Consider the following 16,261-nt stretch of genomic DNA (forward strand, 5'->3'; position numbering starts at 1 on the left):
CACTTGAAGCCAGCTGGGTGACCTTGGGTCAGTCACAACTCTTTCAGAGCTCTCTCAGCCCCACCCACCTCACAGGGTGATTGTCATGAGGATAATAATAACACACTTTGTAACCCGCTCTGAGTGGTTGTTAAGTTGTCCCGAAGGGTGGTCTATAAATCAAATATTATTATTATTACTTGCACAAATTGCAAGTTTCTTCTGTACGGAAGTGGAGATCTGATTTCACGTTCACCTTTGCTACAATGAACCTACTTAGGCAAGCAGCGAGTCAGTTATAGCAACGTACTGAAATTGAATCCTTGTTGCAAGAACAGAGCCGAGGTGCGAGTCTGGATCATGTTCCATTTAGTAAACTGGGAACCCCCCCTAAGGCAAAGTATCCTCATGGCCCCTCTTCCTTTCTGTTTTAGGTTCTCGGAGGAAACCCAGGAGTTGAAATCAGAAGAGAGTCGACCTCCCGGCTTCCCAAAGATCTTAACCACCTCTTGCACCTTTGATATGACCCCTGAATGTGCTGAAAGCGACTCAGATCCACAAAAACATGTTCCTTTTGATGCTGTATAAAATCTGTATTCTCGTGTTCTGTGTGTGTGTTATGTGCTGTCAAGTCGTCTCCGACCTATGGCGACCCTATGAATGAAAGACCTCCAAAACATTCTATCTTTCACAGACTTGCCCAGTTCCTGCAAACTGGAGGACGTGGCTTCTTTTATTGAGTCTGAATGAATTTATTTGTGGTCAGAGACCATAAGAATGACAATACATCCTTATCAGTCAATAAAATAATTAAATCCAGCGTAAAAATGGTTTTATTGAGTCTCCTGTTCTATGCATTGCTATATCTGATATCACTGAAATCTCAGCCTACTGCAATGGAGTCTTGGGGTATATATCAATAAAGCTTTTGTAGAAATTGAGTGGTTTGCTTTGAGGGTGTGTGTGGGAAAAGCAAAAAACATATTGGAGGAGTTACAGTAGGCAGGTGCATAAGATTAGACCTCATTTATGAAGTTGAGTCCCGGCATGTGCTGCTACAGAAAGCCGTGCACGTATTTTTAAAGGAGCAACCATATCACAGGTATTTAAATTTACTATCAGTTTCTAAATTAATGCATTAAGTAATTCCTTACATAAACACCTCGCTTCTACTCCCAGGAGCTCATATGCAGTGGATGCCACTTCCCCCTCCTTCACAACAACCTTGTGAGGAAGGTTAGGCTGAGAAAGAGTTATCGAGTGAGTTTTATGCCCCAATATTTCCATCCATGTCTTTCCAGTGCAAGGCCAACCTCTAACAACTATAGAACACTACCTCTATGCATTATGACCTTGAACATTCTATGTCCTTGGAGACCCATGCCTCATGTCAGCTGACTCTAAAAGTTCATTTCCAGTCTCTTTCACTACCTTCCAAAGCTTCTAACCAACCACTGTCATCCTATGCCCAGCAGGCTTGGTATATCTAGTAGCCAACAGCCATCAAAGGCCAATATAGAAACATCATCAGCTATTAGTTAGGCATTAGGTTTGCACCCATTACCATGTCATCCAATTAAGTCTGTGACATTTCCTGTCTCCAAACTGCAGAGAGATGCTGGGCTTCTCCTTCATGGCTCAATTTGTCCCCCTTGCTCCTTTGAGTGCATGTTTAATAGCCAACCTGATGAACTCAAAGCTTGTGCTCTCTACAGTGGCTTGTTCCAATACCAAAGTTTGACAAAAGGTTGTTAATGGCTCTCTTGTCGCACTCCCCTAATGACATTTCTTTAATCTCCAGCAATCAGCAACCACAGCAAAATCCGCCTAGAGAACTCTCAATCTATGTTGAATGGGCAAAAGATGAGAGGGGGGCAGAAGCCAGGATTTGTCAGAAGAGTAGAGGGGCTAACAAAGACAAGTATTAGGGATGTCTTTGCTGGAGAAGGGAGTCATGAGAAAGGGCTAGGAGGGAGGAGAATGGCTTGACAAAGCACAGAAAGAAGCGCCCCCATCTCATGCAACTGCAAAATCATACCTTTGGATTAGGGCTGCCCCACGGCTAAGGGCCAATTAGACACAGAAGCTTTGCTGGATTTGTAAATTCCCTGTATGTACCCTGGAGAATGCTCCGATCAGCTGGAAAACATCTGCTGGTGGTTCCTGGACCCAGGGAGCCTCGGTTGGCCTCAACCAGGGCCAGGGCCTTTTCGGTCCTGGCCCCAACCTGGTGGAACTCTCTGTCTGAGGACACCTGGGCCTGTCAGGATCTTGTATCATTTGGGCAGGCCTGTAAGACGGAGATGTTCCACCAGGATGGTGAGGCCAGCATAAGATCCTCACTGAGCCTCCAACCAGCCTCCCACTAAGTGTGGGGATATACAGCATCCAACGGCCAGCTGCCCAACGTATGGGTACAGCATGGGGCTATGTAGTGCCCATTCGTTAGCTGACCCACATATGGGTTGCAGTATGTTATCTGTCTGCTTCCCTCCTCCTGTTATGTTGATGGGTAGGAACCTGGAATTGACCCCGTCTTGGGACAGTTAATATCTGTTTAATTGTTGATTTTATGATATGAACTGTTTTTATAAATTGTATTGTATTTTTATAAATGTTGTACCCTGAGCCCACTTGTGGGAAGGGCGCGTTACAAAAATAGACACTCAGATCATATCCACTGATGCTTCCCCAGCACTCTTAAAAGTAGTCTTCCCTCTCCAGTGAGAGGTGGACTCCTGGGTTAAGGGGAGGAGGAGACCTTTTTGAGGGAGACCCTCCACCCACAGTTTGGAAGCACTTTCCAGAACAGACCCAGTTGACTTTTTGGCCTGTTGTTTTGGGGCATATTTCTGCTGCTTATTAATGTTATGCCAGGCTTGACCGGCTACTTTTTATTACTGGCTGACACTTTGCTGCTCTGAATTGATTATTGCATTTTCTTTTTTTAAATTATGTGAGTCACCCTGAGTGCTTTTTTGGGTAGAAGAGCAGATTAAAAAAAAAGTCTAAATAAATACCCAATTTAAAAACACTCGCTCCCCAATTAAACCTGGGGCACTTTCTCCATCAAACAAAAGGGTTCTGATCAGTTAACCTAACCAATTCACTACTAAATGTTAATTAGAATAACTAAATGCCAGTGGCATGTTATGGGCCTAATTCTGTGGTTTAATTAATCCATAATAGCCAATCCCTTCCCATGATCTCTCTCCCCCACATTCTGTCCCCATGAGTACAAAGGTGGATGAAATCTGAAGTTTGGCACATCAGTGCCAGGTGGAGGTGAAAGAGCCTTGTCTCTACCCATGCAAAAGGAAGATTGTGAAATACTCTAAGCAAGCAAGCAAGCAAACTGGAGGTGAAAGTGAATTAAGGGGTACCCAAGCCATGTTAACACACACTGACTGAAACATCACCTTTTCTTTTAGGCACTTGAATAATTGCATGCTTCTGTGCTGTCCCCTCACTTTGTTTGCCATTTTATGTATAGTGCCTTGCTATAAAAAAGGGTTGCATAAATGTTTTTCTTAAAATCAATAATTATAATCAATCTGGAGTGACTGAATTAAACTGCAACTCCCATAGCCAGAAGCAGCAAAATACATAAACACCTCCAACATTTGGGCTGCATGTGGAGAGATGAAAATATCTTCCAACAGCAGCAGGAGGAGGGGGAGAGAAGCCTTTTGTTTGTCCTTTCTTGGGCACCAAAATAATCCAGTTTGTGGTAGTCTTGCAACAGAAACGAATTCCATTGACTTTAGAAAGGGATCTGTGGTTAAACTGCTCCACCTAAGTATGGGGAGAGGGTGGCAGTTGCCGATTCAGCACCTTGGACAGCAGCCAGCAGTCCTGCCGCGCCTCTCCTACCAGGAGGTCTCGCCCATGTTGTGTCCGCCCCCCGTCCCTGCTTTCTCCCCTAAGGAATGTTGTAGTAGGAAATCTGTCCCACAACCCCTTGAGAATTATCCTTTGTGAAGGTCAACTAACTACCCAAACAAAAATATGGACGGGAGAGAGCGGTTTTCTACTCTCTTTAGATAATCATACCTTCGAACAGAAAAAGGGGCTGGCACCTGTTACGAAAGCAGAAAAACCATGCCACAGCCAGACACGACAGGTATTTCCCAGGTACGTAGGAAAAAACAGGCCTTCGTAAATTAACTGAAAGAAAAAAAGAATCCCCCCCAAATGGCTTGATAAGGATAGGGTACGCAACCAGAGCTTCTGGAACGTCAAGAGCAGCTGAGAATCTGCTAAAGGGGAAAAGGGCAAGAGAAAACCTCCCTCCTTGTGCCCCTGAATGCTCACACAACCCTAAAAGGTGAGATTTTTGGATTGGAAGAGAATGTCCAAATCGCTCACTCCCTTTTGCAGTTTCTTAGGGGCCCCTTTCTTGCAGTTCTTACAACTCTATGAGATAGGTTAGCATAATTATGGCATTCATACTCCACCTTTCTTCCCTCATGGGGGTGTACATGGGGGTGTATGTCCCAAAAGGCCCTGTCTAACGCAGATCTGCAAAGCTTCAGCAAGGTTGCCACATCAGGCCCTCCAAATATCTCATATTGCAAATTGGGGTGAGGGGTGTTGAGGCCAAGAGAGTGCCTTATCTAAGACTGCCTTGTGAGATGGTGGCACGAGGTTTGAAATGATCACTTCAGGAACTGTAGTTCAACGGTTAAAGACCATCAACACTTTCAGGGTATAAACATTCGAGAGCCAAAGCAGGGAATGATTCTCAGAGGAAGAGCCACGTCTACTGCCCAAGAATGGCATTCGAGAATGTTATGTGTGAATTCTCGGGGGCTGTGATGAGATTAAGGGACGTGAGAAGAACATTCTTTTCCTGGGTCAGAACAAAAGTCCTAATATCAAAGGTGGTTCTTGTTCTGTGGGACGGCTCAACAGCAGAGTAGAATGAAGGAAGCCATTCTCTGCTTCTCTGTTCCCACCACCTGGAATTGACGTTCATTCAATTCAAGTAGATAAAAGAAACTCCCCCACCCCACCATAAAAGGTGTGATAATCTCTTCCACAAGATACAGGAATGGCCATAAACTTAGCTGGTTTAAAAAGGGAGGAAAGACAGGGCTGTTGACAGCTATTAAGCCATAAATGCTCAATGGAACCTCTCTGTTTAGAAGAAATATACCTCTGAAGACCAATTGTTGAGCAGGGGAATACATCAGCCGAAGGCATTTCAGCAACCTCTGGTTGGCCATTGTAGGAAACTAGTCGCTGGAAAAAACAGACCTTTGCCTAGTCTAGCAAGACACTTCTCACATTTGCATCGCAGTGAGAGGTATTCTGCTCCAGGCCAAAGAGGCTCCATTATGGCATATACAAGAGAGGGGGCAGTCTTATTTCTGATTCTGGGCAAGTTTGGAATGACCAGAGAGAGACCTGGGAACACTGCAAAATTCTGAGCTTCTTGGGAAAGGGGCAAACAAACAGATTGGCAATCAGTGAGCAGTTTAGGGGCAAAAGACCAAGCCCTCCCCTGGACTCACAGAAGTTCCAAAACCTGACTGCCAAAGGCCCTGTTGCAATACAAAACGAAACCCGAGGCTTTTAAAAAGGGCAACAGCTTTGGTCTAATTAGAACTCCGTCTCAGCCCCAAACACTGTTCCATGTCTAAGAACATCAGAGAAGTGCTGCCTTTGAGCATGGGCAGAGAGATTTAAGCACAGGTTGCAACAGCACGCGGAGGATTAGAAGCTAGTGTGTCTTTGTCAACACAGCATGACTGCTAGGTCGGTTTAAGGGCTGGGCTCTTTGGGGCTCAGAGATCATGCAGTGTGATGAATGCAAATCAAATATTTTGGCAGAACCAGCACCCTCAATCGTTCTTGTAAGGGACTGGCCCTTTGCACAGTGTCCAGGTACTCTGTGTCCCAGTGTCCGTCTCTGCTCTCAGAGCCTGTCACCATTCCTATACAAGGTGATCTTCTCTACTCCTCTGCATTTTGGGACAGTTTCAGGGCCCTCCAACTCACCAACAACCTGGGAAACTCTTGAAGGAAAGAATTTCCGGGGGGGGGGCGTGTAATCTCCGCACCCGGTATCAGTGGAGAGGGCAGGCAGCATGAAATCATTGACTTGTGACTCGCATGCCTCGGGAGCAGCCGCTAATGACACCTAATAAAGGGAATCTTCTCTCCAAGGAGCCGCATGCCAGCGCTGGGACTGGAATGTGCCCCAGATAACCCAAGGAACCGGGATTCACACCTAAAGCGTATATAAGACTGGCCAGGGGAAAAGGGGAGAGCACAGGACAGGGAAACGAAGAGTCAGAGACTCATCCGAAAGGACAGCTGCTGCAAAGAACCTGCTCTCTCTCTCCCCAGAGAACCCAACAGGATGGACACGAAAGGAGCTGTGTTTCTCAGCTGCTGCCTGCTGCTTCTCTTTGGCTTCCAGCACTCCACAGCCCACCCCGTCGACAGCCTCAGCCCTGCCAAGGAACTAGCCAGCATGGAGGTAAGGCTCTGGGGGCTGTAGACGCCAGCTTAGCAGCAGGCACTTACTGGCAGGATAATTAATGCGTGCAATTCATCACCCCGACATGGGGCCGTGGATTTTTTTTTTTAAAGGATTGGTCTTTCAGTATCTATTAGCCAGGATCACTAAGTGGAACCTCCATGTTCAGAGGCAGTCTGCCTTCGAATAGCAGTTGCTGTGACAAAAACAGAGGGGAATCGCTGCCCTTCTTGTGGGATTCCACAGAAGCATTTGGCTAAGCACTGCTGGAAACAGGGAGCTAGATTAGATGGACCTGTGGCCCAGTCCACAGTTCTTCTGTTCTTAGTTATGGTTGGTCTAAGCTATCTTTTTTCACTTTATTAGCTAATAAATTCCTTGACATGGGATACAACAGAACTTAGTGTAGGAGATTTTTTAAAAAGAGGATTAAATAAATGCATAGATCCTCCATGAAGACAGTATAGCGGGGCCAGGAGAGGGCCAGCTGTCTAACCACACTTAGAGGCAGGATGACGGACTGGACAGACTCTTTGAGCCGACACGGCACTGCAGCTCTTCGCAGATACTCAGTGGGGGAGTCTTTCTGGTTTTTAAGCCGCAGCTCTTATCTTCGGGAGAAACAGAGACAGACAAAGGGACGCACCCTAGAAGCAGAAGCTGGAGAGAGGTTTTTTGTACTGTGTCTTAGAAAAGGGAAAAGTGGATTTTGTCCCCCTAAAATAAAAACCTGGGGGAGAGCAGCAGGGCAGCAGGGACACTGCTGCACTGGGGTGCTAACTTGGGGCATCAAGGAAAGGAAATCTCACAACCACATTTCCACTGCTCAGAGACACTGAAGTGTTGGAAGGAGGTCAGCCAAGACAGATTTCGGAGCAGAGTTTGAGAAGATGGTCAGCCACGCAGTATTCTTTGTCTCTCCGATATATAAATGCTATCACTGTACATGGCCCTGGACAGGGAGAAATGTCTCTCCCGCACCTTGAAAAATTTGCAGGTTGAAACTGGACTTCTGGGAAGCAGCAAAGGGGAGGGAGCAGGGAAGATGCAAGAGGACTTGCACATTTAATCCCATTTACCCCTCCCTCCCTCTTGCCTTTGACTATTTTTTATCTTTTCCTCACTGGTTTTAGTTTTGCTGGTTTTATTGGAGTGTATTTATCACCGATTGCCATTTTAGTTGATCACTTGGCTGTGCCAGCTTGGGAGCACTGATGCCTGTGAATGCAGCATGTAAACATTTTAAACGGAGCAAATCTAGATTGTTTCAGCAGGGCAGGAGCATGTTACAGTGGAGAAATTCACTGCCTGTGGTTTTCCTGCTATCACCGGATTTCCATGCCAGGGGAAAATGCGCCCTCTGAGCTTTGCAAAAGCACGGCAGAAAACCATTGAAACGGGGAACCCTTGGGAAAGAACGAGGGTTGGAGGAAACCCACGGAAGAATGGAATTTACAGACTTTCTTTAACATTCAGGCACTTTTGGAGAGGCTGGAAGAAAAAGTCGCCCTGATGGAGGATCTGCAGAGCGACCGGGACTCTGAGGAGCCCCAAGGCCAGATGGAGAGCCAGGTAGCAGACTCCGAGGACAGCAGCGACCAGCAGCCAGAAACCAGGGCGGACTCCGCTCCCCTCCCTTCCTACAGGAGCTCCTGGCTCAAACACATGAGAGGGCTGCAGGCCCCAAAGAGCCTGCGAGAGTCCGGCTGTTTTGGAAGAAGACTGGACAGGATTGGGTCCATGAGCAGCTTGGGATGTAAAGGTAAGCCCCCTCGGCATCTAACAGACCTCTGATAGCTGGGCAAGATTCATTGCTCTGAATTAAAACTGGGAGGATGGGAGAATAACCCTCCCAGTGGAAACAATCCCTTCCAGTTCTGTTGTTTCTGAGCAACTCTGTGCCTGACGTGCCCCTTTATTGACTGTAAACACCATCCTGAGCTGCTTAGAGGGCAGGGGGAGTAAAAACATGAGAGCTCAACTTCTCCCTCCACACCATGCATAATTTTACAAATCTCTCTCACAAGTCCTGTGTTGTCCCTCCTAAACTCGAAAGGCCTGCTGAAACTTAGGAAAAGAATGTGCAACTAACTCTCAGCCTGACCCCTCCCCCCTGCACAGTACATTGGAGTCGAGACTGCAAGCTCCTTGGGGCAGAGGCCTTTCCTCATGCCCTCTATACAGTGCCAGGCCCCTTGATCGTCTGGTCCAAATGAGAAAGAATCCTCTTTTGGTAGCAGTAAGGGAAGGAAGAAGGGTGTCTGATCACTCACAGATGGTCCCCAGTCCATGCAAATGACCTTTTCTCCTGAATTGCAATTTCTTTAGACAACTGTTCTGTTTTAAAGACCGCGTGTTTATTCATTGGTCAAGCAAGGAGCTACTTTATTGTGAAAGTGCTAACCACAGAATGATTAGTGTGAGGAGGGGAGAGAGACTCCCTCAGCCTTTTCCGCTAACTTGGGTTTCTTTCATTGTCTGCCTGCAGGAACCAGAAGGAATTGAAACTGGCCTCCAATTCACCCGTTAAAAAAACGGGATTCCACATTCTACAACATGCAGATTTGTAAAGACGCTCCGATCAACGTGTGTTTGCTAAACCTCTGGAATGTTCTGCCTATTTATTTATTTATTCTTAATTTATTTATTTGACCTCTTTCATCTGGCTGGGCGTTTTGTTCCCCCCCGCCCTTTTCTAAGAACCTTTCTTACTTGTAGCACTACGCTTGAAATAAAAAACACATCTGCTCTTTTCCTCGTGTCCGGTTCATTCTCACCGTCCTCCCCCTCCTCGCTACTTTCGGTTGGATTAAAAGAAATCTGGCTTATTCTTTTCCTGAGGCCAAAACGGTTGCTTCTGCGGAGGGTGTTTTGCACCGCTCCCCTTCACACAGCCCAAGCAAGTTTCTAGCTCACAGTGCAAGGTTTCTCTCGGGCACGGGTCTAATCTCATTTGGACAGAAAGAACAGAGCACAATTTAGTGTTGCTTAGGGAAGTCCTGGGGAGGGAAGGGAACCCAGCTGGGATGTAATACCAAAGAATCCACTTTCTGAAACTGCCAAGGCGACACGGTCTCTGTAGTCTGGAGATTGGCTGTAATCCGGAGAGAACTCCCGATCAGGGCTAGTGACCTCCATCTGCATTCTATTCTCATGCTTGTAAATAAAGCAGTCAGTACAGGTATCTTAACGTTTAGGGTTCACTTTCTTCTCAGAGATACTCCAGCAAGGCAAAATCTGCTGCCCTATATCAGATCCCCGCCCCCCGAGAGAAAGATTCTGCACCCCAGTTCACAGCTGCCGCTTCTCAAAATTAGAAACTTCAATTTCTTCTCACGCATATCACACACACACAAATACACAAACATACTCGCCTGTCCTCTCATTTGTCAATTTGTAGAGGTCACTTTCTCCGAGTCCCAAGAATGTTATGCAGCCTGCAGCCCGACTCTGTCAATTAGCTCCCACTGAGGGAACTTCCATATTTTATTTATTTATTTGTGGCATTTATAGTCCACCTTTCTCACTGAGACTCAAGGTGGATGACGCAGTATGAGATTAGTACAATCAGTATCAAGGACATTTCAATACTTGCTTTTTCCAAAGGCCTCAGCTCTCCTTATTGATCACTTTCTGTCAACACGCAACAAGAGATCCAATTTTGTACTCCTCGACTACTAAGAAGCAAATTCCGGTGTCAAGTACTGTGCCTGGAAAGTTTACCTTTTGCATGGGAGCTCAACCTTTAAAGATCTTGAAACATTTTCCATTTTAAAAACAAAAATGGCACAGAAAGAGAGAAGGAAGTACACTATCAGCCCACATGGCTGGGAGACAATAAGATTTGGGAGTGGCTGGACAAGGAATAAATATTAGCAGCTTGGGTCTTCTGTTCATTTAATAGGCAAGAACAGACAACCCCCCCCCTGCTCCTGTATTCAAGGCCTCCTCCCTCAAAGTCACTTCCAGGGACTCGAGGTTGGTGAACAGACCTGCTAGTCTCCCGTGGCCTGGTCTACCCATGATACATTCCGTCCTCTTGCTGCCAGAGCACTCTGCTCAGTCAACGAAAATGCGCTGCCATCCAGCATACAAGCGTCGCTCCTTTCCTTTTCAAATCCAGGCAGATGCAAATTCCTTGACAAGGGGGGCTTCAAGAGAAAAATATGGCCACTGCTGGAGTGATCACGCAAGCCTCCTCAGACAGCAGGGCTGAAAACTGCACAGTGTGAAAAGGGTCACGGCCAACCTGCATGGTCACCACTTAGGCAGAGATAATGAGCATTATTGATAAAGTCACCTATTCGCACAGGTCTCCCCCATCCAGCTTTGCCTTCGGATTGGAAGAAAGCAAGCACAGAGCAGTGACTCGTGCAGAGATGCAATGTCTCTGGGCCTAATATAAAATTATAAGCACAGGACAGCCAACCCGAACATTTAATCTCACAATTTTGGGGAAAGGATGGAGTTGTTGGAATGTCATAAACAGACCATTATGGCCTTAAAACTCAAGCCTGAACCCCCAAAACCTCGGGGCCCAGGCAAAGTCGACAAAGTTTTCAACAAAGTAAGCCTTGGTCCACTCAGACCTGATGCAGAGGCACAACAAAATTGCTCACCACCAGCCAAGGGGAAGCTGCGGCAGTCTTATTATTTGATGTTTTGCAACAGCAGAGTAACACATTTATCGAGCCCTAAGATTTCACTGGAGACAACTTTGTCAGATGCCCAAAGCAAATCCGTAGTCGGTAGAAACACACACAACACAGAGGTAGTGTTGGGAATTGGGAAACACTCGTGGGGGAACAATGGCACGCAACACAAAGAGATCGAGTCTGCAACATTTCTAACCAAAAGCTGAAAGCGTACAAGTTGGCACAGTGAACATCACAAGGGAGATGCTACAATGAAGATGCTTAACTTAGGCAGACTTCCTAACAGGGATGTTGTAAAGATAATTTCCAAGAAGTAATTTTAAAACCTTGAAAGTCCTTCTGAAGTTCTAAAGGTCACTAGGATTTGAATCATCTAAATAAACAAACAGTGTGCACAAGTTGAAGACCTGGAAATGTGAAGAGCTGACTGCTGCTGAAAAATAAAGAGCGAGGAGAAGGGAGGGATTGTTCTGGAGTTTCTCTCGCACCTTGGAAGAGTGAATACTCTCCACAGGAGACCACAGGGACACAAACCTGAACGGGAAGAAAGGGAAGCAAGCTGCAGCCAAGCGTTTAACAAACCAAACAAAATGGTGGGCAATTCTGACCAATCTTTTGCTTCTGGGGATGGTGAATACACAAGGCCCCCCCCCCCAGACGAAGTCACCTTTGGCACAAGCAACTTGCAGCCAACCAAAAACAAATCAGGAAGATGCTTCTGCCCAGGTTGTTTTGGCCTTAAATGAGACAGAACTGGGTCCATGAATGGTCTGGGCTGCAAATGAAGCCAGGTAAGAACCAGAGAGTGTTGGGAGGGTAAGAGAGAGCCAGTTGTGGGAGAGGGGGAAGAAGAGAGGGAAAGGACATCAAATGCCTTTCCATCCCATAATGTTTACTTGCGGGCCGACCTGGCATGCTCAGTTTGCAAAGCTGCTGTCCCACAAACAGATGCTTGGCTCGAGCAGGCAGCCGACACTCCAAGCAACACTTTTGTGATCAACATGGCTCACCCCTTCTCTCCCTCTTTGCAGAACTGAGGCTAAGCCTGAAGATGTCAGAAATTCTGCCCCCCCCCCGAAACAATCAACTTCAAGCCTCCTGAAGTGAGTTAAGGTCCTTAGCTCTGCCAGAGGTGACATTAAACTCCACAACTCCACTGACAGGCAAATAATGGATGGGTGCATTGCTTGACATCAGGAAGATAAATGGCTCAGGTGGGGAGGGTTCCAAGTTGGGAAATTCCTGGAGATCTTGGGGGTGAAACCTGGAGAAAGTGGGGTTTGGGGAGGGAACAGACCTTGGCATAGCATAATTCCATAGAGTCCACCCTCCAAAGCAGCCATCTTCTCCAGGTGAACTGATCTCTGTGGCCTGGAGACCAGTTGTAATTCCAGATCTCCAGCCACTACCTGGAGCCTGGCAACCCTACAGGTGGGAGAGGAGTCGGATAGCCTCCCTCAAACAAACAAACACACAAACACACACAAACCTGAAGTCAAATGTGGTAACTGGAAGACAGAGGGTGGTTTCCTCAACTGCACAGTGAGAAGCCTCCATTTTGGAGTGCCTTACTCGCAAGAAGGTTCAGTGCCAGAGACAGAGGCTAGGACTGCCAATCAAGCCTCCTTTGGGGTCAGCCTCCCCTGCTTCCTCCTCGAAGTGTTGGCACCCAAGAAAAGAGGTGCTCGGCCACTTTCTCACTGGTGTTTTTCCGTCGAGAGCAGGTGGGGATAGGCGAAGCAAGAGGACTTGTACAGAATCGAGGCACTTGAGAGATCAATACAGTGAACGGATCTTGCTCCCGCGCCTGCTTTGCCTCCTGGGGTGGGTGGGTAAGGACTTGCAGCTGAGTGGCAGCTCTAAGGCACGGATCCCCCAGAGCTCCAGGCCACCATGTTTTTGAATAAAGAGCCGGTGTGATTTTTGTTGTGCTGGTGGCTCTAAAGCACGGTTGGAACTCACAGGCTGGAACTCACAGGTGACAACATGGTGGCAGACACCCCTTCCTGCAGCAGCCCCCCTCTCCGTCATACTACATGGGGAGTGCAGGAGAGAAAGCGGAGGCTGCTTTCACAAGGTATTGTGCCACAAGTGCCACAATTTCAGAGTTTAAAGAAACAGGGCGCACCTTTCCCTAGCTTTCCTCTCTGCTCTTTTATCTGCACTGGTCCATTGAAGGCCAGACACAATTGTGTGTTTTTGTGTGTGTGGGGGGGAATAGTTAGGCAGCCATTTAGTCCTCCTGCTGCAGAGGGACCCGTGTCAGGATTACATGTATGTAGGCTAACCCTGCCTCATGCTCACATAACCAATTCACCGCCTATAGAAATCCAGCTCATTAAAAAAACACACCTAACCTTCAAAATCACAGCTATATGGCTTGCTGTGAAATCCATGGAGTGAATGAATGTTCAGTTGTCACTAGCTCTCCAACCACCACCCCTCCCCACGGTTCCTCTTCAGAAGCTGAATAGATGAAAAAAAAAACCTCTTTATTTTGTTCAGAATTCTAAAAAAGCCCATATTCAGCTCAGACCACATAACTCCTCCTTTCTTGGCTCTGCTCCTGTGCCTGGAATGAGACGGCATGCAGACATTCAGAGGCAGAAACCTTTCTAGGTGTGAAGACCGAAGGATGCTCTAGGTTTCTGCAGGGCAGGCCAGGCTGGTGGCTGAGGGACGGGAGCGAGGCCCGGGAGCAGACGACGTGCCGGAGGCGCCCCAACCGCCTCTGCTTTAAGGAGTTCAGTAAAACCGACCCAAAGCAGCATGAAAGAAAAATCCTACAAAGAGATTCTGATTTATAAACAAAACACCTCGTTTCACAAATGGAGCTGGGGAAAAAGGTGCGGAAGAGAGCTTTTTTAGTTCAGAAAAGAGACGACCCGGGGCTGATTAAACCACAATGCCAGGGAGACAAATAGCTTCCCCGCATGGGGATAGATATTGCGCAAACTATGCTGTAGCCCATATGCATACACGTGCAGTGAGTTCACCAGCATAGGATTCATAAGGGCTCTGGATCTTGATTGTGCGAACTTAAGCATGTGTGGAGGTGGAGAGTGCCCTAAAGTCATAGCTGACTTATGGCGACCCCTGGTGGGGTTTTCATGGCACAAGACTAACAAAGGTGGTTGGCCATTGCCTGCGTCTGCAACCTTGGTCTTCATTGGAGGTCTCCCATCCAATTCCTAGCCAAGGGCTGACCCTGCTTAGCTTTGGAGGTCTGATGAGATCCGGCACACCTGGGCTATCCTGGTCAGGGGCATGCGTAGCTGCCCCGTTTACAGGAGCTACAGAGGAAAGTTCTTTGCCTCATATTTAAATTGTGCCAGAGAAGGAGATATGCTAGAGATTTATTACACATTATGTTGTGGAGAAAACAGGTGGGCGTTTTTGAGTTTAATAATACTGGGATCAATAGGATCAAGACCCTGCGCAGAGGATAGCTCCACGTCTATTCGCCAGGGCAGCTAAAGAAAACCCCCATGTTCAGAAGCAGTAGGCCTCTAAATGCTACGGGGCGGGCGGGGGGAGGGAAGAGCTCCTGAGCAACCTCTGACCAGCCACAGATCGGATCCAGCAGAGCTCTTCAGATGTTGACTTACACACACTTGAAAATAAATGAGGCTCAGGCTAGAAGAACCTGATCTGAGCCGCTGAAGTGTAGACGGATTTGGGGAAGGGAAAACCACCACCACGCCATGAAGACAGCCAAGAATTTATTTTTAAGACAGGTGACAGTTACACAGCTCAGGTACTGACATACAGATGAAATCCTTACACAGGATGAAAAAGAAATGGATGGACACAGAATTAGCTTCCTCAACATGGTGATATTAAAAAAAAGTCTGAAAATGAGTGCGATCTAAACAAAAACAGGATTGAACAGGCAAAAAGAACCGTGAGGTGGTTGTAATTGGAACGGTTTGTGGAGAGGGCGGAGTGCGGGGGGTTTGTCTGGGCCAAAACTGTTCACACTGTACAAGACACCGAAGGACACAAGCAAGCCCTCCACCTGCCCCCCCGCCCCCACCCATGCACCTCACTGCTGAGATGAACACTGACCTTAAGACGGAGCGCACTTTACCTTTTGACACCTGCTGGTGGAAAAGAAAACCAGAGACATTCTGGTATGGTCAGAAGCAAGGCAGGGAGACTAGTGGCAGAAATTTCAAGGGGCAATGGAAGGCAACAAGTAGCCAAAGGATGTCCCACGCTTGCGTTGTGCAGGCAAAGAAGCAATCCTTGATATGCTAGTATCTTGGGGATTTAAGACATCCATGCCAGCCGCCCACCCCCACCCCCACCTATCACTTTGACCATCTCAAAAACACAGGTGGGGAACAAAGACTGCCCCCTCCCCGGACAAGCAACCAGTGAGCCAGCTGAGTTCTTCCAGCTGCGCAGACTTCTCATGGGTGCCCCTCCTCCTCCTCCTAGAAGGCCCCACCAAATGCCCTTGCAAGACAGCCCCTGCCACAGGAACTGCCACGGTGGAGCTCTACCTTTAGATTTGCAGGGAACAGTTGAGGACAAGACAACCGAAGAAAACATACCGATGACGCAGCTTCTGCCTCCCAACTAACAAGCAAGAGAGGAAACGTTTCTCATCTTCAGAGGAAAGTAGCAAGCTGACATTTTGCTTTTAATAAAGGAGAACTGCTTGATCGACGGATGCCCAAAGTGTCGGCACTCAAATGTTTTCTCAAAAACTCCAGCTTGGCAGGGGGTGGAGGAAAGGGAGCCAGACCCGTAATTGGATCCACAAATCACAGAAATGGGTCTTCTTGACACTTTCCTGCTTGCTTTCACCAAGGAGCAAATGTGTGAGAGGATCCAAGGCCCTGCGGCTGGAACTGGCAGCCCCCCCCCCCCCGCCCTGTATATGAGCTTCCCAGGTAAAAATGAATTCAAACAGGATACAGGTGGACATTCACTCCCTGCACACCTACACAACAGGATGGGGAAAAGACGTCAATACGCAAAACACACTTCCCATTGTACAGCCCCAAGCAGCAACCTGTGCCATTTCGAGGATTTCCCTCCTTGCTGATACAGATCAGGGAGGAAAGAGAAAGTTAAACTCCAAATACCCCAGCCAGGTTCAAAGACGGCAGGTCAAGGAGGCATGCAAAGC

The 16,261-nt window shown here is 47.4% G+C and overlaps 1 protein-coding gene across 1 annotated transcript; it reads left to right on the forward strand.

Moving 5' to 3' along the window:
- The first annotated feature begins 6,346 nt into the window (after positions 1-6,346).
- LOC129344849 (natriuretic peptides A-like) lies at positions 6,347-8,260 on the forward strand. The gene is made up of 2 exons (XM_055001754.1): positions 6,347-6,466; positions 7,943-8,260. The coding sequence occupies exons 1-2, from the start codon at positions 6,347-6,349 to the stop codon at positions 8,258-8,260; spliced, it is 438 nt and encodes a 145-aa protein (XP_054857729.1).
- Positions 8,261-16,261: the final 8,001 nt, after the last annotated feature.

The sequence above is a fragment of the Eublepharis macularius genome, chromosome 17 (assembly GCF_028583425.1).
Source record: "Eublepharis macularius isolate TG4126 chromosome 17, MPM_Emac_v1.0, whole genome shotgun sequence".
NCBI classification, from domain to species: domain Eukaryota; kingdom Metazoa; phylum Chordata; class Lepidosauria; order Squamata; family Eublepharidae; genus Eublepharis; species Eublepharis macularius.

What these genes read in the sequence shown, in the direction of transcription:
- LOC129344849 (XM_055001754.1), top strand. Translation starts at nt 6,347, where the DNA reads ATGGACACGAAAGGAGCTGTGTTTCTCAGCTGCTGCCTGCTGCTTCTC. An exon ending in AGGAACTAGCCAGCATGGAG is followed by an intron (nt 6,467 to 7,942) that starts GTAAGGCTCTGG and finishes TTTAACATTCAG; the next exon opens with GCACTTTTGGAGAGGCTGGA.